This window comes from Gobius niger (assembly GCF_951799975.1).
Source record: "Gobius niger genome assembly, chromosome: 1".
NCBI lineage: Eukaryota > Metazoa > Chordata > Actinopteri > Gobiiformes > Gobiidae > Gobius > Gobius niger.
This window is the reverse complement of record NC_136852.1, coordinates 60287973-60312780: the sequence shown is the minus strand read 5'-3', so window position 1 is coordinate 60312780 and position 24808 is coordinate 60287973. Positions and strand designations below refer to the sequence as shown.

General features: G+C 39.2%; 3 protein-coding genes across 4 annotated transcripts; 2 read left to right on the top strand and 1 right to left on the bottom strand.

Annotated features, from left to right (window-relative positions):
• Positions 1–831: 831 nt before the first annotated feature.
• Positions 832–11496, top strand: ikbkb (inhibitor of nuclear factor kappa B kinase subunit beta). The gene is made up of 22 exons (XM_079580863.1): positions 832–957; positions 2140–2260; positions 3071–3165; positions 5261–5381; positions 5823–5892; positions 6449–6537; positions 6915–7004; positions 7080–7204; positions 7783–7890; positions 7956–8085; positions 8159–8353; positions 8437–8551; positions 8710–8833; positions 8923–9074; positions 9315–9376; positions 9446–9546; positions 9634–9683; positions 9750–9849; positions 10417–10564; positions 10787–10878; positions 10953–11046; positions 11290–11496. The coding sequence occupies exons 2-22, from the start codon at positions 2156–2158 to the stop codon at positions 11347–11349; spliced, it is 2226 nt and encodes a 741-aa protein (XP_079436989.1). The 5' UTR covers positions 832–957; positions 2140–2155; the 3' UTR covers positions 11350–11496.
• Positions 11497–11805: 309 nt separating this feature from the next.
• On the bottom strand, positions 11806–19882 carry vdac3 (voltage-dependent anion channel 3). Of its 2 annotated transcripts, XM_079582195.1 has the most exons (10): positions 19749–19882; positions 17870–18010; positions 16653–16724; positions 16505–16554; positions 14936–15088; positions 14401–14453; positions 12925–13152; positions 12693–12843; positions 12553–12610; positions 11806–12480 (listed from the first exon to the last, which is right to left on the bottom strand). In XM_079582195.1, exons 2-10 carry the CDS (start codon positions 18006–18008, stop codon positions 12389–12391), a joined length of 996 nt encoding a protein of 331 aa, XP_079438321.1. In that variant the 5' UTR covers positions 18009–18010; positions 19749–19882; the 3' UTR covers positions 11806–12388. The 2 variants fall into 2 exon arrangements, with proteins under 2 accessions (XP_079438321.1, XP_079438322.1); XM_079582196.1 differs by lacking the exon at positions 17870–18010 and having other exon boundaries at positions 11808–12480; positions 19749–19870.
• A 44-nt stretch (positions 19883–19926) lies between these two features.
• enkd1 (enkurin domain containing 1) lies at positions 19927–24389 on the top strand. The gene is made up of 8 exons (XM_079581945.1): positions 19927–20523; positions 21217–21307; positions 21379–21597; positions 23183–23355; positions 23439–23564; positions 23722–23864; positions 23979–24115; positions 24194–24389. The coding sequence occupies exons 2-8, from the start codon at positions 21223–21225 to the stop codon at positions 24352–24354; spliced, it is 1044 nt and encodes a 347-aa protein (XP_079438071.1). The 5' UTR covers positions 19927–20523; positions 21217–21222; the 3' UTR covers positions 24355–24389.
• Positions 24390–24808: the final 419 nt, after the last annotated feature.

The window sequence follows — 24808 nt, the reverse complement described above, 5'->3', positions numbered from 1 at the left end:
GGGAGGGGGCACATGATACATAGTGGGCGGAGCCAGAGTCAGGAACGGGACAGTCCCATATCCCAGTCGGTTCATGCCATGGAGATGGTTCTCAAGGGGTTTTCCTAGCCTCAAATTTAAAAACATGTGACATTAAGTCAACAATGAGCTGAAACATGGACTATGTGTTTGATTGTAGAATAATTATGTCAATTTTGTGATGTATAATTCTTCATATTCTTTGATTTGCAGTTGATAATTGACCTGAGGTGCCCGATTACATAGGCATACAATTCAAATACAGCTGTTTGAAACTCATAGATTAGAGTTAAAGGATTATATACATGTTGTAGCTTCAACCGTGTCTTTTTTAAGATGTGCGCACAGTGCTCTGCCGGAACCACTCCATAATTGGTAAACACTGAAATCCTAGTAAACTCTCAATCTGATGAGAGGGAAGTGCAGGAGATGGACGTCACAGATGTTAAGATGTCTGTGAATTGTTTGTTTTTTGTTGTGTGTGGGGTTTTGTTTTAGGCTACATAATCTACTAAAAAAGGACATGGCACGTAATTCATGATCTATCCTTGATGATGAACTGAACTGTATGGTTTACAACACATTTTGGATGAAAAAAAGTTTTCTATAAAACAAATAGGCCAGATATACCTCCAAGTGTGTGGGCATATGGTATCCTATCATACGACATTTGTAAAATAAAGGCCTATTTTGTTCAATCCACATATGGGCCGGGCATGTGTCTATGGTCTGCAGACTGCGGGACTGCGGGACTGCGGGGGTGCGCTCTTGTCAGTGGGCGGGACTCTACAGGTTTACAGGAAACATGAGTATCAGGAAGTAGAAAGTTTGGAAGATTAGTTTTGCTCGTTCAAGTATCAAACACTGCAGATTCATTATTAAAGCGACCAAAGCGCTCTCAAGTTATACCTTTGAAAAGCGAAATCTACTTGGAAGGAGGTAAGTAAGCTCATCTGTATTCATCTGTTCAAAAACAACAGCCAGGTTAATAACACGTTAATAATCCGACAAAACGAAACTGTTCACATGATTTCTCTTTTAGGCCCACATTAAAGGGGAAGATTCCCTCTTAACTTGAAACCAGGGTCTTTTGACATGACACACCAGCTTAAAATAACATTTGGGTACTTTTTATAGGTACATCAATGCAGAATAAAAGCCATAATAGCCAAACATTTAATGTGAAATATGAATGTATTGCAGACTACGTTTTGTTTTTCTTGTTCAATGTTGAGGGAACAATCCCCCCATATTAAGTGTTCTCGGCCTCAGTCGTTGCTGATGAATGTTATGAACTATGAACTGTTGAAGATCAAATTTCTTTTCTTCTCTTTCGTTTTTGTCCAATTTTGTTTTTCTTTTACCTTGATGGCAAAGAGCAATTAGGATTTGCTAAAAGGATTATTATTGTTTATTTATTTATTGGTTTATTTGGTCGGGCCAGTGCATGTTAATGAACATACATGGGTCTCATGCATGTAAACACTCCACGCCGGATTGTAGCCTTGGACTAATTTCCATCTGTTCTCCCACACTCATACTCTCAAACACACTCTCATTCATCCTGGCCTATTGTACATGTTTTTAGTGGTAGGGGAAACCGGAGCACCCGGAGGAAACCTACACAGACACGGGGAGAACACGCAAACTCCCCCCAGAAAGGCCCCTGTCCCGGTGGGAATCCAACTGGGGACCTTCTAGCTGTGAAGCACCAGTACTAACCGCTGCCCTACTGTGCCCATAATTTATTCATTTATTTATTTGTATTTGTTTCTTTGGTCTCCCTGGGGTGACAAGCCGTGACACAAACTTAATAAAATAAAATATAAAGTATTGTTTTTTCTCCAATAAATGTAGTTGAATAAGTATTAAATAAGCCAAAACAGCTAAAGTCATTAGTAAGTCTTTAAACAGAGTCAAGTAGTGATCCTGTACTTTTTCTGTACATAAATAATCACATAAATGTTTTCTGGGAGAGGCTCGTGACTCACTGAAAACGGTTCCACGACCCGCCTTTAGGTCCAGACCCACTAGTTGAGAACCACTGATCTAACGCATTTATGTGATGATGAGAATTGTGTACAGTTGGTGCAAGTTTGTAAATAATCATTTTAATTGCAGGGAGAGTGAACGACAAATGAACCGGATCCCTTTGCAGCAGCCACTGACATGTGGCTCATGGGAGCTAAAGGAGCGCCTGGGGACCGGAGGCTTTGGAAACGTCACTAAATGGCAGAATAAGGTACAAAACACACATTTAAATTGGCAAAGACATGTTTTTCTATCTCTTAATTACTGTTACATTACAGCCACTATTAGAGCTAAGGGAAATGGTATAAGCAAAACGTCATTATTGCTAATGTATGCTGGATTGATATTGATCTATTGTACCTGGTGTAAGCCTGTACTTTTCCTTATTAATATGACCTCATTGACTGATATCATGACAAATATTAAAAGTAAATCTGGTGAACAAGGGGATGTTGCTGGAAGAGCTTCCTCTTTAGTCACCGAGCTCTTGTAATGAGGAAATGTCCTGTCCGACAATAGTGTGGACTATTCTTAGAGTTTGGACCAGGTTGGCAGGAAGTTGGGTGGTTCTACAGTTACGATGATGCCATGAGAAACAGGTACTGACGGGCAATGCTTGGTTGACTCACCATTTTTGGCTCTTACTGTTAGTGCTGCTCATAGAATCACTTAATATTTTGTGGTATGTGGGATAATCTATATCCGAGGACCTCAACGTCGTGGACCTTTCTGGGGCCAAAGAGATACTTTAGGGGGTCACAAACTAATTTGCTTTATTTGACGCCGTTGTTGATCCTTTATTTTCATTTGCCCCTAAAGAAAATCATTTTTAATATTTGCACACACCTTACACCACAGGATCACAAATTTAATCCTCTAGATGAAAACACACAAATGTAATGAATGAAAGGTGAGGGGGTCCCACTCCATCTTGAGGTCAGTTTTGGGGTCCTGGCCTGAAAAACCATTGAAGACCCATGATGGAAATGATTGAATGTTGTTCTTTTGCTGTCTTTCTTAGGAGACAGAGGAGGAGATTGCTATTAAACAGTGCCGCCAGGAGCTGAGTGACAGGAACAAAGAGCGGTGGTGTTTGGAAATTCAGATCATGAAGAGGTCAGTTTTACTCTGCTAATCATTGACCTGCTGCACTGTACGTTAAAACTCCTTCTGTGATCACACTGCCCACCCATCATCTCTCTAGAAGCTTTAGATTTATGTTGATTTTCTAATTTCAGGTGCTTACATTATTAAAGGTTCAGTAATAAGGGTAACACTTTAAGTACAACTATCAGTAACTGTTTTTTTTGTACCAACATAAACATTGAGTACTGAAATAAAACGTAATTGGACTTTACAAAATGTGATATCCTAGGTGGACTGTTGAAATAATTTGACGGGGCTTCTTGGAATGCAGGAGGTGCTCATATTAGTTCTTTTTACAGGTCTGACGATGATTGCACTGTGTTTTTCTTGACTGACTCGCAGATAAAAGCTGTTCTGTTGCCCCACACAAAAACATTTTTGCACAGTTCTGGCAGGAGATACAAGTTTGACATTTCACATTATGTACCCATTGGTTTATTTTCCATGACGGAAGCTGTAAAAATATGTGTAAAAATCACACAAGACATGAAATAATTATAACAACATTGAAACCTTGGTTATTTTGGTCTGTTGGTGGTTATTTTTGACTGGGTAATGAGCCACCTCCTCATTTTGCTCTGTGGTTTTTTTCATTTCCACCCACATCTGTGTTGTCTATTAACAGTCACTTTGGGTGTCATTTCACAATAGTGGAGTCTGTGCGGCTTTGAGTGTTTGCTATAGATGGCAAAACTCTTTGTGTATGTGTGTGTGTGTGTGTGTTGTCATTTGCTGGGGCAAACACGCAAATAAAACCGTTCCTCATTGCACTTTAACAAGCGTGTTGATTTGAGACAGACTTGGTCAGAGCCACAGTCCTGCACCCACGCCAAACCAAAGTGACATGCAGCACATACATGGTAACCTACTTTTATGATATTACATCCATATAACATATACCCATAAACTGTAAAGTACATAAATATATTACAGTCTCAGTAAGAATTTTTACTTACTGAAATAGACTTGACTTGACAATGCTACCAGCAGGCTTTCTCCGAGGAATGTAAAAGCACCGTGTTTCCAATGATCAGAGATGTCTCTTAACCCCCACCTGAACCAAGCACATTATCTCCAGTTCAGCTTTACCCAAATCTCAAAGCTTATCGACTGGAGCTCACAGCCTATAGGCCAGAGTAACGTCTCGTTTGAAAGCTAAGATCTACAAAACTCATCTCTCCTCACGTTTTAGTCGCTTTTTTGTTGTCACTGGGGCTGGGACAAAAAATCGGATCGGATTTGGATCGCAATACTTTGTGCTACAATACCAAGTATCGATACTTTTTCAAGTATCGCAATACTTTCAGTACTTTTGTTTGGAGGCCTTTTTATGCACTCCTTTGTGTTGCAGTAGCAGCACTTTATTACATTATGTGTTTATGCACTTTTTGATCTTGGCATTGGGTTGATAAACTTTGGACACATGACTGTTTTCTTTTTACAAATTAAACATATTACAAATCATAATTACTTATTGTATCGCAATGTGTATCGGATCGGCCCCTGAGTATCGCGATACGTATCGGATCGTGACAAAAGTGGATCGTCCAAGCCTTAGTTGTCACCCTTATTTACGTCTGTTTTTTGTTGCTTTTTCATCGCCTGTTTTGTCACTTTTTTGTCGCCTGTTTTGTTGCGTTTTCATCCTCAATTACCTTTCGTTTTTGTCGCTATTTGGACTATCTTTAGCTTTGGGTAAGGCTGAACTGGAGAAAATGTGCTCGGTTCAGGCGGGGGTTAAGAGGTTTAATGCATTGCAGATTGTGGCTTTAACAACGCCACCATTTTAAGTTGTACCTTTTTATTTTAATCTTCCGAAAGCAGCTTTGTTTTAATCCGGTTAAACAAGTTCCTAATGTTGTGGGATGACTTATCTAAACATGTAAAGTGATACATGCATTAAATATTTGGCTTAAGAGGAGGCTTATCTTTACCCTGATTTAACTGAAACCACATGGTCAGTGTGTCTGTAAGAGGGCAAAGGTAAAGATGAAAATATCTTCGGTACGGAACTATCTTAACTATCTATATTGCACGATTGATAGATGTTTTGCTCTGTTCTTAGGTTAAATCATGTGAATGTTGTCGCGGCCAGAGAAGTTCCAGAGGGAATGGAGGAACTAATGGCCACCAATGACCTCCCTCTTCTGGCTATGGAGTTCTGTCAGGGCGGGGACCTCAGGAAGGTAGTGTGTGCGTCCATGGTGTGACTGAGTGTGTGTAACTCAAGGTTTAATTGCGCAAGTGCCCATATAGCCCATCAATTGCGTCAATATAAAAACCCAAGGACCACAACACCAGAGGCACAAACAAAAGGTTTTAAAGCCAGCCATATGGTCAAAGTTAGCGGCTTGGTTTGGAGTAGATGGAAAGGTCAGTGGTGGCAACAGTTCTTGTCCGTGCAGTTGTTTTTCTTGTATTGTCTTGCAAACTACTTCTCCTTTTTCCATTGTAAAACATTTTAGCCAAGTTTGTGTCAGTTTTTATGAGACACTTTTAATAAATCAACGCACAAGCAAACATGTCCTTTCTCTCTGAATATAAGAAAATTATTTTAAGTTATTTGAGTGCCTTACTATAGTCATATTACGTGCTTTTTTTTATATGTCTGTTTTTGCTTTTTGCAGCATCTTAACGTTTTAGACAATTGTTGTGGAATGAGGGAGGGAGCTGTGCTTATTCTGCTGCGGGACATCTGTGAGTATATGCACTAACTAAAAGATCCACCCCATCTCACTTGTAACACTCTTACGTCACGCTTGTGATACCAGCGACATGTTGAGTGTGTGACACATTAAACTAGCCATGAGTAGTTTCCTTTGCTGTAAATGGTGCTGGAAAGGGTCATAGACTTGTGACTACTTGGTGACGTCCTCCCATCCTAAGTAGGAGATTTTAGTCATGCTCTACACGCTAAGAAAGAACACACATTTGAAAACATATGGTGCAGGTCAGAAATTAAGGCAAACAGAATCAGAGTCACTCTCACTGAAACTCCCTCCCTGCTTCCAATGGGATGTTTCCTGATAAAGTGTGATCCCCTGTGGGTGCCCCAACAGTGCGAGTCAAGGCACAGGCATGCGCTGTATATCCACACCCAAAACTTCAAGCACTTTGAGCACATTTTAGTTGGTTGTTTAGACAAGTATGTATGCCTCTGTGACCTTTAAATGTCTGTTTGGTCCACTGCTCTTGAAGCTACTCTGTATTGACTCGTCTCATTGATTAATTTTCTGTTTTATTTCTCCCTTAGCCTCTGCTCTAATGTATCTCCATCAAAAGAGGATAATCCACAGGGATTTAAAACCAGAAAACATTGTGCTCCAGCAAGGAGAAAAGAGAGTGAGTTTAAGACCCTGTGAACCGAGTTGCTACGACAAATCCACCCAAACCACAACAAAGAGGTCATATAAAGGCTTTTGTCACCACAAGGGGACTGTGTGGACCAGGCACATTTAGCCAGTGCAATCTGAAAGTGTTAAATGTTGCCCCTAATAGTTAATGTGGAAACCTCCCATCTTAAAACTAATCCCTAGGGAAATGTTAGAAATGTCCTTTTTTGTCTTTCTGAACCCGAAGTGATGTGTAAGAAGGAAATGTAAATGTGCTATCTTGACAAAAGGCAGACTCATTAGTTTTATGTTGTCATCTGCTGCGTTTGGAACAGATTAAACTGTGTCATACATATACTTCACTTGCATTTCTTTTGTATTTTTTAGTTGATCCACAAGATCATAGATCTTGGATATGTGAAGGAGCTGGAAACAAGCAGCCTTTGCATATCATTTGTGGGAACACTACAGTACTTGGTAAGTTAAGAATAGACTACACATGTAATGGACAGAAACAGCTGATAAAAAGACATATTTCTGTGTTTTTCTCAGGCTCCTGAGCTCATAGAGAGACAGAGATACACTTACACTGTGGATTACTGGAGCTTTGGGACGCTGGTGTTCGAGTGTATCACCGGATTCCGACCTTTTTTACCAACCTGGCAGCCTGTTCCTTGGTAGCAGCAACTATTTCTACTTTGCAGCTTTTTTGTTGCCATCACTTTATCTGTACCTTTGTCCTCTTTTTATGATAAGAGTACCTCATGTTTATTTTTATTTCTTTTAGATTCCAACATGCCAAGTGCATAAGTAAACAAGAGTTTCAGTTAAAGAAAGAATAGCAGGATATTCCAGCTGTGCCAATGTCAATGGGCGTTAAAAGCAGCTCTGCCATAAATCAACCTCATCTTTCTAATCTTACAGTGTCATTGGCCTGGTCGTTACCCGTCTTAATGAACTAATTTATGTGACTCATTACTGTTTTTGCCAATAGTCTGAAGATTGCTGGTTTGATCCCATCAGTGCATATGTTTGGGAAACTTCATGTGAATGATTTTTGAGGAAAAGACAGCTGTAGTTGCAGATTAGCAGCCACACTTTTAGCAATCTGCAACTACAGCTCACCACCACTAACTAGAGTGACTGTAAAGGGACTTTGAGTACAATTATTGTTGTTGTTGTTGTTGTTGTTGTTGTTGTCGCTAATCACACTAGTAACGTATAGAAACTTGATCTTTGAAATGTGTTGTTTTAGGCACACCAGAGTAAGACAAAAGCAAGATGATGACATTGTTGTTAAGGAGGACCTTTTAGGAGAAGTACACTTCCATAAGCACCTGCCACAGCCAAATAATCTCAACAGGTGAATTTAAATGGACATTTAAAGCCAGCCTTTCCTCTTGATTCTAAGGCTCCTACTCTTTACAGTTTGTTATTAGAAAAGATGGAGACGTGGCTAAAGCTCATGTTACGGTGGTCACCGCAGGAGAGAGGGAAGGATAAAAATGCCACTCCCAATTATTGCTTTTCTCAACTAGAGCTAATATTGAACCTGAAGGTTTGAAATTTGCCTCCATTTCTTTTTTTTAATTTGTGTTGCAACGTACTGAACTTGTTTCTCTCTTTATTAGTTGGTTCATGTCCTGAACATGATGACTACAAAAACTCTAATTTATTCTGTGTCAGAGAAAGAGACTGTGGCTGAACTGCAGCAAAGAATCGAAAAAGATTCCAACATCCCAGTGGCCAATCAGGAGCTGCTGCTGGAGGCTGGACTGGCTTTAGAGCCACAAGGTCTGGCCCTCCAGTGTGCTGTGGACTATGCAGTAATGTCAAACCTCTCACAATAGCTCAATATTAGTTTCCAGAGTTAATGCCATCACACATTTTAATGTCGTTGTGTTCATAGGAAATTGATGGACGAAGGACCGATTTCCCCATGGTTTTCCTTTTTGATCGATCCTCTTGCAACTATGAACCTCAGTTTACTCCACGGCCTCTCCCTGAAAACATACGTTTTGTTCGTGAGTACATTCTACTGTACTTAAATAAACTTTATTCTAATTCAAGAAATTAACCTGGTCGATGACGGAAACATTTAGCTGCTATTAACACTCAAGCAATTGTTAAAATTACTTTGTAAAATGTTCTTAAGAAATCTTCTTTGTTGTTTTTCTTATAGAAAATGACCCCAACCACATTTTGCAATACAGTCCTCTGAGAAGGACTTGTGGCCAGGCTTGGCACACCATCCGCTCTCTGAAAGAAGACTGGCAAAGGCTGCAGCAAGGCCAGAAAGCTGCTATGTGTGTTACAGAAAACATCATTCATATATTGTATGTTTTTCTAACTTACACTGTTTAATTAACTGTATTATTTAATGTTTTACTTCTAGCATGAGTCTTCTGAGGCACAACTCATCTTTATCTAAACAGAAGATTGAAATGGTGTCAATGCACCAGAGGCTTATGGCCAAACATGACTTCTTTACCACCAGCCTTCACATAGACATGGATAAATACCAGGAGCAAACTGCCACTGGAATTGGTATGTTTGCCAGAACTTCAACCGTTCAAGCGTGTTAAATTAAATAAATGTTCACGTCTGGAGTCATTTGGCAGTGCAGCTATTTGTGTTGTCTCAACTTGCCCCATTGGCATGTTGGTGCCTACATCACATTTCTGTATCTAAATAAGTGTGCTAAATTGACAACAGAGGATCCAATGCATATTTTAAGCCTAATGTGCAATGTCTATGTTCAAATAAATGTATGTAACTTTCTTTTAGCATCAGAGAAACTCCTCAGTGTTTGGAGGGAGATGGAGCAGACTGCTATAAGCTGTGGTCAGGTATGTTGGAAAAATAGCATTTTCAGTAAGAATAAAAAACAAAAAAAGATTTCATAATTTTGTGTCCAGGCCAAGGTGAGTGAACTGGAGGAGGAAATGATGCACTTACAGCCCGACATTGTGGATGTGCAGAGACAACCATGGAGGAGTGGAGAGGCACTGGATACACTGTAAGTCCGGTTTCCTGTTCACCAGAGTGACCAAAACAAAACAGCTTTATAAACCACTGTGCTGTGACTTTTCTATTCTATTTTCAGAGAAGGAAAAGCTATGGAGATGTTCCGCAAGCTCAGAGAGAAGCACAGAGGTTTGTACTTTGAACTTTGTTCATAGTAATGGGGACACAGTCAGTAGCTTTTCACTCTCTTCTCAGACCAAAGATGTCCAGGAGACAGTCACGAGGTGGTGCGTCTTGTAGTCCAGGCCGTGCAATTTTTTGAGAAGAAGGTCAGAGACTTCTACACACATCTCAGGTACACGTCAACGCTTGTGTTCTTAAAGGAATAGGCCACAGTTTTTAAATACTGAGATATGTTCTTACCTTAGCTTAGACGAATTGATGCGTAGCTGTCTGGCTTTTACGCGTGCCCTCAGTCACATAAACAGAGCACAGACGGTGTTAGCATTTAGCCTCTCCTCCTCTCTATGGCCCAAAACGGGAGTGAAATTAGAAGAAACCAAGCTATTTCACGTTTTTCCTATTTTTATACGGTTACATGAGCCTTTACAAGATCAAAGTATAGTCACACAAAATTACACATGTCGATTTTCTAACCGGATAAAAGGGGATCTATATTTTTACACCTATACTACTAATATATGCTACTATATCTCTAATATAGTTCCCCTTCTGGGGCCATAGAGGAGAGAAAGAGTGGAGTCCTGGCCCCAGAGGGGAACCTATTGTACATATTTTTAGTCGTACATGATGTGGGAGACCCATCATTTAGCTTTATGCCAACTCAAAAAATGTAATAATTAAAACTCAATAAGGTTTGTTGGATTTAGTTTTTCACATAAATGAGTGTCTTCATTTACAGTAAAACAGCTTTGTGTCGACAACGTGTGATGGAGCTCCTGCCGAAAGTTGAGGAAGTGGTGCAGAAGATGGCGGAAAGTGAACAGATCCTCATGAGTCTGCAGGAAAGACGTCAACGAGAGCTTTGGAACCTGCTCAAAGTGGCTTGTGTGAGGCTTATTTCTGTGTTTTTTATTATATCGTGTAATATGTATAAATATCTGTGACAATAGATTCACATGCACTTTTTAAATGGATGTATTTAAATACATCCAGGATCTCTCTGCTTTAATAAGAGCCACAAACAGATAAACTGTCAATAATAACGTGCATATTTGTGGAGGTCTGGTCATTAAAAAATGGAAATTATGAATAATTTGTTTTGTGCACAGAGCAAAGTCCGAAGTCCTGTAAGTGGAAGTCCAGAAGGTTTACAAGCCTCAGAGCCACATTTAGTATCACCATCACACAGCCTCCCACACCTGTGAGTGAACGACTATTATGTTCATATGCAGATGTTTTTAGGATAAACTAATGTCGGCTGTATGTTGTGCACAGTGATGAGTCTCTTGTGGAGGAAAGCAGGACATTTGAAAGTCGACTCCAAAGTTTGCTCGAAAACACAATGCAGGAGTCTGAAAGCAGCATGGAGGTAAGATACAAATACAAATACAAAAATGTGTATTTGCTATCACCATAAAACACATCAAAATCCGGCATCAAAAACACGGTATATTATGTGACACTACATTTCTGCCAAAGTAATTTGTTACTCAAAAAAACAAGTGCTCTTTGATTAAAAAGGCTAATGCAGGACTTTTGATTTCACGTTTGTTTGCATTATGTGGTAATGTTGAAATATATACAGTGAAATATATGATATATCCTTGATCAGATGCTGCGGGAGTGGACATGGCTGCAGGGAAGCCAGAGCTTCTCCAGTGACCTCTCATAAAGTCTATGCTGTACTCTGCTTCCCCCCTGTGGATGAAGTATGAGTGTATGAGGTTGTGTTATTCAGCTGTACAATAACGTGTGGCTGACTGGCCCTGTATGTATTATATTGTACAATTGACCAAAAACTCTTGCAATCAAACGTTCATCACCATACAACTGTTAATAATAGGACTCTAACAGCTGATGTGATCCTGCTGGGATGAGTAGTTAAGAGTTTTACGCACTAATATCAGCTGACTGCCTACTCATGTGGAAATTAGGTTTTTATGAATTGTGTAAATATTGTTTTAAATGTTTTCGTTGGACTTGTCATTTTGTTTGTATGTCATGTTTTGTATGTACTTTACTCAATATAGATTCTAATTATTTACTCCACTGTGGCATTGTGTCTTTTTCATGTTTTGTTGTATAGCTTGTTTGTTACTATGAAAAAAAAAAACCATGTTGTTTAACATTCTTTATTAAATGAGAGAATGAAGTGATAAATGCTGACAACTACACGTCATAATGAGCCTAGACAAGACGAGACGTGGATACACATGCACCAGATGAGGCCAGAAACCCGCTTGGAGGGTAAGTATCACAGTATTATACTGTAATATTGTACTGAGGTAAAGATGTGCTCTGGCTGCTCAGACCCAGGTCAGACTCAGATCCAATGACTTTTATTATGTCCTACTCAATGTAACACCACGGTACAAAGCATGCAACAAACAAAAATCTAAAACAGGCAAATGATAATCTAGATCCCACTGGAGAGTAGTAATGAGTAGTGTCTGACTTATAAAATACTGAGTGCATCTGTCGGCATGATCATTTATTGTCCTAAAAAATACATGAAACTATATTTCTGTCAAAATTGGATATCTGAAAACTAACAAAAATAAAGTTTTATATTAAAATTACAGTATTAATATTCTTTGAGGTGGCGAGGTCAAAGGCCAAAAGTGTTCATGATTGGATGGTGTTGATGATTTGAGGTGAGAGCTTCAACCTCAGAGAAAAGGCGTGTCGCTGGCTTGAAAGGCATGGCCTGTTTATGCTTCCAATTCAAATCCCAGGCCGATCTTGTGTCCACCACCATTGATACTCTTCCCATCGAGTAGAGCAGACAGAGTAAGTTTCACACCTACAAGAATACATTTAGGAACAATTAGTTTAGATTTAAGTGTAAGTCAAGTTATTTTTGATAGGTTCTAACCTGGTCTGAGAGTTTGTGTGTATCCAACTCCAACAAGGCAAGTGTTGTTGACTTTGGCCTGTAAAGAAAACACATCAAATATCAACAGAAAAAAAAGATATGCGATTTGTTCTATCTCTATATCAAAAAGTGTCACTTACAGAGAGGGATGCATCCTTATCAAGCTGGTATTTTGCACCAATGCCAAAGCGTGTGTTGTTGCTGCCAGCTGTCCAGGCCAAATTAACCGCTGTCTCCAAGTTGCTGTTGACCTTCTGGTAAATTGAACCAGCAAACTCAGTACCATCATTTCTAGGGAGGAAAACATTTTTTCCATTTATTCCAAAAGTTCCAAAATATCATTACAATTCCAAATCTGCTTAGAGATCTTACACATTAGTGTGCAGCTGAAAGTCACCAGCTTTATATCCAAGGGCAATGTTGTTCTGGGTCAGTGTAGATTTAGCCGTGTCAAAGGCTAGCTGGTATCCAGCCAGCCAGCCCTCGAATCCCAACACAGCTGCTGCATGGACAGTGGGACCCGCCATATCAAAGTCCAGGTCACAACCCGCGTTTATAAAGTCTCGCTTGTAAGAAGTCTTCAGTTTGGCACTTTTCTTTCTTCAGAGGAAAATAACACGATATTGTCATTGTGCAATTTAATTTCGGGAGACAGATGAGTCACTTTTAAAATGAAGACCAGGAGAAATGGATAAACACAGCCGATGGCTCTGTTCTCGGTTCCATCACTTCCCCGGGAGCAGTACTGACAGCACGTGTACTAGCCTTTAGTCATTAGTTTGTCTGTCTGTTTGCCCCCAAGAGGAAAACGAAGTGCTACGTTCAGTTCCGTGAATTATTATTGTCTATCTTTAATAGAGGGCACTGCTCCACAATAGGGAAGCAAAATAATATCGATAGCAATGTCAGGAAGCTTAAATTGTTGTCTGGACTGGGTTTGGTTGAGTTGGGGGCGGTTTCGCTTCTATTCACAGAAGCATCTTCTGAACTCTTGTGATGTCCTCTTTTGATGTGACTACCCTGTTCACTTGTATCCCTGCCTCAGAAGCAGTAATAGCAGTGAGACAAAGACTGCTCTAGGATAACACACTGCCTGAGCGGACCAACTGCTGGAGATCTGTCTCAACAACACCTATTGCCAGCTCAGACGAAACTTCTACAGACAGATCAATGGTTGTGCGATGGGTTCTCCTGTTTCCCCCATATTGGTCAACCTATAGATGGAGGAAGTGGAAAAGAAGGCCTTAGCTTCTTTCACAGGCATCGCTCTGAGTATGACACGTGGGTGAAGATCAAGAAATGGGAAGTTGAACTTTTCACAGCTCACATCAATGTAGTAGACGCAAGAGCTAAGATTAGATTAAGCTTCTGAGAATAGAAGCGAAATGTCCTAAACCCAACCAAACCCAGTCCAGTCAACAATTTAAGCCTCACGGCGATGAATACTTCCTGGATGAATGAGAACTCACCCATTCACTCTCTCATTCATTCGCCAATGTCCACAGACACTGGAGGCAAGGTGAATGAAGTGTCTTGCCCAAGGATACGACGACAATGTGCCCCTTAAGGAGGCGGGATTCAAACCCCTCCTATCGCTCTTTCACTACAAGTCACACAGCTGTGTAACAACACTTAGTGCCGCAAAATTAGCATTACAGCCCCAGCCAAAACCGTATGCAGCTGATTTGCATCTGCTCAGGTGGTTGGCCTGAACAAAATATTCATAATCACAAGCCACTAACTATGCAGGACTAGTCACACATCTCTTCATGTTGTTAAACTGGACCTTAAACTGGTCATTTTTTGACTAGGAATTTTAATATAATACACGGCTTAGTAATTTCTTACCCAGTATTAGGCACAAAAGATGTATCCAAACCAAGTTTCAAACCCTTAGCCAGCTGCAGAGACAAAAAAAAAATAATGAACATTGTGTATATTATGTTTTTTTTACCAATACTTACTAATACTAATACTGCATTATTACTGTGTGTCAGACGTGGAATTGATTCAATGGCCTTGTCAGTGAACAGGTTCACAAACTAGGAATTGTCTTCAGTGCAAATGTGCAACATGAAACATAAAACTTGGTAGAGATCAATAGTAAACAATAAAAACTATAAAACTATAAGTGTATGGATAAAAATGGTTAAGATAAGATATGATAAAATAACAATTAAACACAGAACAACAGCGTGAATGGATTTACAAATGTACTGATGCATTATGTATTAGCAGCAGATAGCAGTGTGGACATACCACATAGTGCACTAAATAATTGCATTTGAAGAATGTTAATAGACAGATATGTGAATGTATAAAGCAGGGGAAGAAACATGTGTCAAAGTGGTGTTCGATTTGTCATTGTAAAAGCTGAACTCACCTGGTCCTCCATTGTGATTTCGGCGGTCAGAGTGTTGTCTGTGTTCCATTTCTGGTTGAAGCTGAGGCCCAGGTCGCTCAGCTTGTACTTGGTCTCCAGATGACCACCTGACCTCCCTGTGTCCGTGTTGCTTGACCCAGAGGTGGCAAATTCCTGCAAACATGGGGTAAAAAAAATGTGTATAACGTCTATTTCCATAGTAGAAAACAGTATAAAGAATGGGAGCCAAAAGTGTGTGACGGATGGAATGGAATGGGACCAACTTTATCATCTTTTGTCAGCACAAAGACTAAGGTAAAATCATATATTTCTTTATACAAAAAAAGTAGCAACACGGAAAACATGGCAATCTACAAGATTAACATGGGAAGCTTGCACACCTCTTGTGGATATTCTTTCCCTTTCAAAAAACAGTGCACTCTTGGAATTACATGATTTTGGCCCCATCGTCCATAAAAGATTTGAGATCTGGACCAAGACTGGCTGTTCAGCAAACAACCTACAGTACTAACATACAATACTACAATACAACTGTAAAGCATCTTCAGTTACAATAGAGAGGTGGCAACTGTCCACTGCTGCAAAGAGCCTTCAAACACGGTCTTCTCACAAACATTACACTTGTTTAACTATCGCATACAAACTGCTTCTTACCATCTGAAAGGACATCCAAAGAAGAAAGCACAGAAAAGACAAAAGACATACGGTTAGCCTGAACTATGCAAAATTTTAAAGTGTTCCAGGAAAATCTTTTTTGTGCGCTCAGTTTTTCATGCAAGCGTTTTTGAGAAGGAGAGTAGTACATCATACAGGACAGTATCGCCGATAATTGCAACCAACAATTGCAAATATGTTGAGAAAAAGTAATATTAAAATTAGTAAAAGTCTATAGTACAGTTCAATACTAAACTGCATCTCTTGTTTTTTTTGTTTTTTTTTACATGAGTTAAAGGGTTGGGGTACTTGATTTTTTTGTGTTGTGGAATACACTTATTTTTGCCACCTCGGAGTATGTTGTAAACACAGCAAAACACAGACCTTGTTGTATTGTCTTCACCTAAAGTTTTATTGAGCAATGGATGATAGAAGTCTAATCTAAATCAGTGGAATTTATTTTGGGGGTGGCCGCCCCTGCTTCACTTTGTCACCACTCAATGCTGCATACGGGTCTGAAATGTGCATATAATTACATTCTTTTAACAATCTGAATACACAGGAGCGACTGTGAGAGCTAGAAATAAGTTTGGGATTGAACAGGACAAATCAGGCACCCCAGCTCTAACAAACATGGTATTTTGCACAGTTACTTGTTTTCCAAAAATGTATTATTTCGCATCCAGTATTATAAATATTATATGTATTTTATATTGTTTTAATAATGATAATTTTATTGTGATTACATTATTTACTCTCATCTATTTATTTTTATTTAAATAATTATAGGTCAATTATTTATCTATTTCTTTGCTTATGTCAAATAAAATAGTGAACATATGTTACACTGTGTTCTTATGGTCTTGGTATCTCATGACAAGGTGCTAAGAATTTCACAGAAGACATTATACTCACAACGCCATTCTGGGACTTGGTCTTGATGTCCAACTTCAGTATTCCATAGCCTGAAAACAATCAAAAGGAAACGACAGAATATTTGCTGATACTTATATCAAACCGGTAAACTGTAGTATTGTGCATAAAACAAAGTTGTGTGACTCACCAAATCCCTTGTTAAAGATATCTTTGGCAGATTTTCCCAGGTCTGAGTATGCAGGAGGGACGGACATTTTGCCTAAAGAAATCAATCAATCAATCAATCAGTTTATTTATATAGCACTTTACAGCAACACCAGGAGGACCAAAGTGCTTCACAGAAAGATAAAACACATTTAAAAACACCAAATAATTACAACCTAGACACAATTCAGTGCTCGAAGTATTAAAAGCAAGTTTGAAGAGATGAGTCTTTAATCTGGATTTAAAAAGGGACAGGTCCGTGAGAACACGAAGAAAGAGATTCATTGGTACAAATTTCACACTCCCTTTGAACTGATTACAAAAAGGTAAGGTCCTTTATTATTATTAATGACTTTTAATAGTTGATACTTTGGCTCATGCTAGTATTCACATTTTGGGTTGTATTCCCAAAATAAAAGGGATTCAGCATTTACTTCACAAATCATCTGGACTCGCTCACTACGGCACAGAGTTCACCCTAGTTTCAGGTAAAACCAATAGCTGCCAGCAAATAGCAAGACGTGCTCTGTAAAGAAACCAATTTGACCACCTAATGATCACTCAAACATATCGAAATGAAACAATACACAACTGGTATGTTACTAGGAAGGTAAAATACTATATCTTAAACCAAAAGCGCCAAAACAGCTCAAGCCAAGCGACCCACTGCATCAGTATCATTCATTGACCTGTGGGCTTTCCATCTCACAAACTGCTTGGCAACATGCCACTGGCAAACAGAGATGCTGAAAAGAGTGATAAATACACAAAATCACTGGGCACAAAAGTGTATGGGGTGGGTCTGCACTGCAGATTTTACTAGAACTGTATGATTATGTAATAACTTTTCTAGAGAGTATGCACATGACATGTACTAATTTTAACCAACACCATTTTCAAAAAATACTAATGCAGACTTGCCACTCGTTTGGCTCTGTTGCTATGATGGAAAGTTATCTGCATACCCTGTCTAGTCTATAAGCAGTTTCTTTATGTGTGTCCATAGTTATATATGAACAGTTAGACAAAGCAGGTTAGTCATCAACTTCTCTGCAATGCACCATGCGATCTGTCAATGTTAGTGATAAAAGTTTGTCATTTCACAGTCAGATTAAAACGAATCCTTATCAATCTCATGTGTTCCCTAAAACAGAACATGAAGCTGTATATTGACCTGGACATGAACATGCCCTCACTCACCAGGTGCCTTTGGTGTGTGCTGGTGACATGTCTGACAGTGGCCTTTACTCTCTGACTGCACCATTTGTTCTGTCTTGATTGGTGGCACCGGTGGCACCTCAGGTGGCACCTCCCTCTTCACTTCTTTCCCTTCTGCCATGACTTCATAGACGAAATATGGAAGGGAGCACAGCAAACTTTATAACAAGATGCAGGTAATTAAATAAATGTGTATGCTATGTCTGGTAGCTCTTGAAGAACTAAAAACAGAACATTTTGTACTTTGTCCTTTTTGTCTTCTCTTCCTTCTTTTATACAATACAAATCCAAGACCAATAAGCAGTATTGACCACAAATAAAATGGTCCCATCCCTAGTCCTACCCCATATGAAAATCGAGACTGATTTACACAACGAGCTGCTGTGAATCTTAGCATGCATGTCAGCCAGGCGTCCAGTGCACAGAAGACATCACAATGCTTTGCACACACAGTAGCATTAGCTAAAAAGAAAGCACTGAAAGCCATCATAAAACTGTTGTCCTTGTTATTTGCAAATGTATATGTAATAGACAGTAGAAAGCAACAATTTATTGAGTAGCTTACTGAGAATAATAGCAGGATGAAGAGATAAAACAATTTAAGCAGGACATGTGTAAAGAATATGAGCATGTCTTGCCATTTTTCTGAGTCTTACTGTTGAAACCTCCTTCTGGCCTCCAACTGTCCATATCCCCACAGGGGTATATTTAGCCCAGGTGAACCTGACACTAAAACACATGTGAGTATGGCCTTAAACAAGTTCGGTATTTAATGTTGAACATTTGCTAATAACAATACCTCATATACACTGCTTGACTGATTTCAATGGGTTGAAATTTTAGACTATTTCTTTTTCCTTTAAAAAAAAAATAAAGTTCTTAGAGCATTTACTTTAGGCATGAGTGAGAGAGAATAATCACTTATTGGAGACAGCCTATGTTTTTAGGCAAACATTTCCAGAACGGTGTCATCAGCTGCAGCAGTAAAGCTCAAAGGTCAAAAGACAACTATAAACAATGAGCATGGGAGAACAGAACACAGTGTCACAAGTACAAAACACGCAGTCTATTTCATTTCTTTACAATAACACTGTTCAAATATTTCATAGACAGCAATACAGGATTGGTATGGATAAACAGAGGCGGAGACAACAGGGGCCAATCATTTTGCCAACAGACAAACAGCCAAACCAGCAAGAGTGGTAGGCTTCCTGTGAGAGGTACGTCTGAGTGCGGTTTAAGGTCAAATGAAGTCGAGTTACAGGAAGACAATTTGAAACTTGTATGTAGTGATGTGCCCTTGCACCATAGGGGACACCAGGACACCACAAGTAAAAGTGGCACATTCCCAGCTCAGATTGGCTTCTGAAGCACTATTGGCATTAGATCATTAACTACAGACAAGTGCTCCTGCAAATACAGTCTGTGCTTATCCTAGACCTAAACACTGTGATAAGATGTTTAGTTTTTATGGCACTACATTGCAAAGGTGGACCCTGCTCCCTCTCCCAGAGACCAGGGTTCACTACTACCATTCTTCCAGCTTTCTGTTGATTCCAAATAGGAAACTGTAAACTATTCTAGAAAGTGAAGTGCTTTACTTTTTATGTAGGCAATCAATATCCACATCATAACCACTATAATGCTTACAGTAGCCAATAAAACTACACATAACTCAAAAATACATATTAAAAATATCTAGAGTTGATGTTGTGATGTGGAACCCACGTACATAAAGCTAAAACGGAAAAAAGGATAGATTTAACTGTTTCTAGCCAGTGAATAACAGCGATGCCCATGCGGTGAATACGAAAGCAGTTCAATCGTTCTGACAACACAGCAGAAGTCCTAAATATTTTACCTGTATTTGCGGGACGGAGTGAACTGACTTTGTCGTGTTTCTCCGAGCAGCAGAAGTCGGGACACAGCGAAGGAGAAGCTCACAGATAAACACCAGGCGCAGCGTCACAGTCTCGAGGGCGGGGCCGATGTGAAGAAAAGATGAAAATTGACATGTGCGTCTTTATAATGTAGCTTACTGTTTTTTTTACACCAAACATATTGATTCACTGTGGCAAACGTGCTGACAAATCAAAGTGGAAAAGGAGACTCTGGAGAGAACAGTAGGCCTTCATTAGAAAAGAACACGGTGTTCACAAATGGCCATCCAGTAAATGTGTGCAGATTTTGATTTTTTTTTTTTTTTTTGTAGTTGAGTTGAGTTGAGTTGAATAATACCTCACCTTACAGCACCGGGGTAGATGCCTGTAAGCTATTTCTATATCTAGTCACAATTATGTATGCAATGATTACATAGGCACGTAGCTTCTACACCGCGAGGGGGCACTGTTCCATATCACTTTCTATCAGAATTTAGTCAGTGTGTCTTTTGACTTGCGTGACATTTACTGCACAAAAGCAGCTGTGTTTATCGGTTTTCATCGGCTTTATTTCACGTCAATATAACGGGGTGGTGGACAGAGTGGTAGCATCAATGAGTAGAGTGCGGTTATGTGTTCTTGTCCTCGCGCGCCCATGATCAGCTGGTCGCCATGGTGATACACAACAAGCGCTGACGCTGTTGTTTTTATACGCCTCACTTGGGATTTACAGTCAAGCTACTAGAAAGATTTAAGGTAGTTACGATCATTTTAATTATTGTTTTAAGATTCGAAACTCATACCGTAAGTCGCTTCTGTTTGAGGCCGTGGATCCGTTGAGACAAGAAGAAACAGCCTTATCAAGCTAGTAGGGATCAATTTTAACGTTAACTTGCTAGCTAGTTAGCTTATTACCTCAATAATCCCTGATATCGCTTTGTTATTATTATTATTGTTATGATCCTGTTTACTTTCCTTCGGATTTTTTAATTATCCACTAATGTTACATGTGTATGTCCTACGTGGAATTTATGTAAGTGCATAATGACAGGTTTTAATCCTTTTGAAAATATGACATACTTAGAAGGGTAACATCAGTTGCATAATCATCATTATATTTCAGTGAAGCAGCAATTTTAATGAAGAAATGTTGGTCAGAAAAGTTATTTTTATTAGAATTTTTAAGCTGCTGACAGGAAGTGACTTAAAGAAAGGTAAAGGCCCATAACAGCTTAACTCACTCATTTACCATTGGCACTTCCTGTCGGTGTCCAATAAGGTAATTAACTGTAAACATCACAAGAATGGCCAATCTAAAGAAAGCTGGGTACAATCTTTAGCAAAATCTTAAATATAATTGTGTTAACAACTAAATGTGTCATATGCACTTTAGGTTATGTATGTATATGTATGTTTGTATTGCTTTATTGTCAGAATTTCAATTTACAGTGTACAATGTGTGAGGGTCCATCATCAATATCTGGGCCAATCCCTCCTGATCCTTCTCTTTTTCCTGAATTATATAAACGCCCAATTTCAGGTTCGTCATTAACACTCTATCAACTAAATATGATATCATAACTCAACAAAAAGTAACATATTTTTGTGCAGCTCGTGGGCGTTTAGAAGGGCATCACAATGGATGTTGGCTGTCAGGGCCCCTTGCTCCAGATCCTATGTTGTATCCAGGCTTCTACACTGCTCGAACCCCTGCACACCATCCTCGTATTGGACCAAATGCTGCTCATATTTTGGAAAGAGGAAAGAAAGGAGTAGTGGGCGAGCTACTCAAACTAAATGATACAACTTTAATTTCTGTTCCTAAGCAGAGTAAGTATTTTTGTAACTGTGCAGTAAGGTATACAGTATAGTTTATAACACATATTCAAATCCCAAAGACCTTTTTATTTCATTTACAGATATGAATGTGAAAAACACAACACTGCTATACGCTGTTCAATCAATGTCTATTGCATGAAACTGCAAACACAGATGAACATTTGAAAGAAAACAGTTTTTATTAACAGTAATTATCACAAATACAAAAGACATTCCTTCTAGGTTGGAAATTATTATTCAGAACAGTGCTGTACAGTACAGCAAAGTTGACACCCATTAAAACAATTACTGGTGTTTCGCCACCTCCACAGTGCATGTTTTCCATTCAAACCACATAGAAAATATGCCTTCGACCACTCGAAATGATCTCGCAGCCCCCATGGGGGTCCTCGAGGTTGACAACCACTGCAGTTTAGTAAAGCTAGTACACATCACCATAGCACAGAAATAAAGGTAAAACTTTATTTTACACTACCCTTGATACATTGTACCTACCAAATTTAGTACAATGTAACCATGTCTAATAACTTATCTACTATGGGTTACATACACAATGGAATACCGGTAATTTGTATTAGTAGTTTGGAGTTATACAATGTAATAAGACATAAAACCCTAACTCTAAACCTAACTGTAAGGTTATGTCTTATTACATTGTGTACCTCCAAACTAACTAACATTATTCCATTATGCATGTACTTCAATGGTACAAGTTATTGTTTGTTTAAACTTCGTAACGTTCATTGTGTCTACTTGTGTTCTAGTATCACTGTTTTTGTTCGTTTTGTCAGACACTAAGGTTAGAGATGTTAAAGATCTTTTACCTTTACATGTTTCAGCCGCCATCTGCAGGCCGTCATCAGAAGTATCACCGGCGTGCGGTGACGTGTCACTTATCAGCTGTTCTTACTTCCGAGGCGTGACCAGTCTGACGGTCCCAACAGGTCCGACAGACTGGTCACGCCCCCTGCCGCCCGGTGGATTCAGGGCGACAGGGGGCGTAATCATTGGAGGAGGGTGTCCCAGGTGTGGGACAGGAGAAACGCTGGATCAGGAAACGGAGCACCGACACCATCAACCGTGACGAAGGAGCGTTTCTCCTGTCCCACACCTGGGACACCCTCCTCCAATGATTACGCCCCCTGTCGCCCTGAATCCACCGGGCGGCAGGGGGCGTGACCAGTCTGTCGGACCTGTTGGGACCGTCAGACTGGTCACGCCTCGGAAGTAAGAACAGCTGATAAGTGACACGTCACCGCACGCCGGTGATACTTCTGATGACGGCCTGCAGATGGCGGCTGAAACATGTAAAGGTAAAAGATCTTTAACATCTCTAACCTTAGTGTCTGACAAAACGAACAAAAACAGTGATATTATTGTTTGTTTGTTTGTTTGTTTGTTTGTTTGTTTGTTTGTTTGTTTGTTTGTTTGTTTTCATACCCATCTGCTTCTGTTTAATTATTGAATTTTAAGATGTTAATCTAATGAAAACTGTCTTTATTCGTAGGCAAATTAATTATACATCAAGTAAAGGTGAAAATTTAAAGTGTTTAATTTTTAGCTGTATGTCTCCAAGGGAATCATGTTCAGGATTTTGGTAAAGAAAATGTGCGACGACTTAAGGAGATTCAAAAACGATATAGAGAGCAAGAGGTTCAGAGAGCACAGTCCCGCCACGCACCCATCAAAGCTCTTTGGACATCATCAAAGTACCATCATGTTCCTTCTAAAGTAAACGCTCAGCTGCAGGTAGTACAGGTCACATGGTGGAGACATAATCAAATATCACATTCTTAACATTATAATGTCATTTATTGTGTTTTATATTACAGGTTCCTCATTCAGCTATTAAACCACAGTGCCAAAACTTTCTAAAGGCCCATGGGGGATCACAAACTTCTGCAAAGGTTTTGCAGCGCTCAGCCTCATGTACCTTCACAAATGATAACAGTCCACAAGTGAGTGAAGTCTGTTCCAAAAGTAAAAATATCTATTTTATTTGTTATCAGTGTGTATTATTGTTCTGTGTCATACAATCATACAGTATACAGGCAGTGTAGTAGATTGACCTTATATCAAGACACTGAGTATCTCTTATTTGTGTTTTTCATGCAGTTTTTGGTTGAAGGACAGACAGTAAACTTCATAAAACACAATGCTTTGGCTGCTGGAAAAACAAATCTGCGTCGCTCTCAGTCATTGTCAAGTCTTAAAAGCAAACCAATTCCCAGTGCAGTCAAAGGACAAGTTCCACAGTAGTAAGTGTTTTAAAAAAAATTACAGGTGGAAATGGTAACCGGCCAATAGTTTAACTGCATATTCCTGGACCTATTACAGTATCTATTATTGTATATCCATAATCTTGCACACAGTCTTGAAGACAGAAAAGAGCAGTGGAGGAAAGAAGAGGAAGAGCGCAGGAGAAATGCACCTGATCCTTTGGCTCCAGCAGGCCACACTCTGATGCCTGAGTGTGAAAAACAGAAAAATCTGAAATCCCTCAAAGATGGCATGTCTTAATATTGTTAATTTATCATACGCAAATGCACAACACAATGTTTACAATGTTGTTTTTGTTTTCCTATAGCCCACCGGTCTTTGGTGACTGAGCTACTATCACTTCCACTCAAAGCAGACAACTTGACTCTGCAAACTCGAAAGGCTCATCTTGACTGCAAACTTTCTGAACTTGAGGAAGCAATCAAAATATTCTCTAGAGAGAAAGTTTATGTAAAAAACGATTCCTAAGGAAAATATAATACAATGGATTGAAAATGCATCAGATACAGTATATACTTGTATGTACAGTATGTATGTGTGTGTGTGTGTGTGTGTGTGTGTGTGTGTGTGTGTGTGTAACATGATGTATGTATGTATGTATGTATGTATGTATGTATGTATGTATGTATGTATGTATGTATGTATGTATGTATGTATGTATATATATATATATATATATATATATATATATATATATATATACCTAGCCTTATATGATTTGGTAAGGAAATGTAATTTTAACACAACTTAAAGTAAAAAAAAAAAATTAACATACGTTATTGTATTATGTAATGAGACTGCTTTGTTCTGATTATGCTCAGTGTTGGCCATGATATATTAAAATTGCTTACACCCAATTGTTTCAATCTTGTAATGCTGAGGTACAGTGCAGATCATAGGTGCTGCATTGCTGCAACCTAAC

Excerpts from the sequence above, each read along its gene's own strand:
- ikbkb (XM_079580863.1), top strand. The coding sequence starts at position 2,156 with ATGAACCGGATCCCTTTGCAGCAGCCACTGACATGTGGCTCATGGGAG. Across the intron at positions 5,382-5,822 it reads AGGGCGGGGACCTCAGGAAG|CATCTTAACGTTTTAGACAA; the intron begins GTAGTGTGTGCG and ends TGCTTTTTGCAG. Across the intron at positions 7,891-7,955 it reads CAGCCAAATAATCTCAACAG|TTTGTTATTAGAAAAGATGG; the intron begins GTGAATTTAAAT and ends TACTCTTTACAG.
- vdac3 (XM_079582195.1), bottom strand. The coding sequence starts at position 18,008 with ATGGCAGAAGGGAAAGAAGTGAAGAGGGAGGTGCCACCTGAGGTGCCA. Across the intron at positions 13,153-14,400 it reads TCTTTTGTGCCTAATACTGG|AAAGAAAAGTGCCAAACTGA; the intron begins GTAAGAAATTAC and ends TTTCCTCTGAAG. Across the intron at positions 12,481-12,552 it reads CACACAAACTCTCAGACCAG|GTGTGAAACTTACTCTGTCT; the intron begins GTTAGAACCTAT and ends GTATTCTTGTAG.
- enkd1 (XM_079581945.1), top strand. The coding sequence starts at position 21,223 with ATGTGTGAGGGTCCATCATCAATATCTGGGCCAATCCCTCCTGATCCT. Across the intron at positions 23,865-23,978 it reads AAAGGACAAGTTCCACAGTA|TCTTGAAGACAGAAAAGAGC; the intron begins GTAAGTGTTTTA and ends TCTTGCACACAG. Across the intron at positions 24,116-24,193 it reads TCTGAAATCCCTCAAAGATG|CCCACCGGTCTTTGGTGACT; the intron begins GCATGTCTTAAT and ends GTTTTCCTATAG.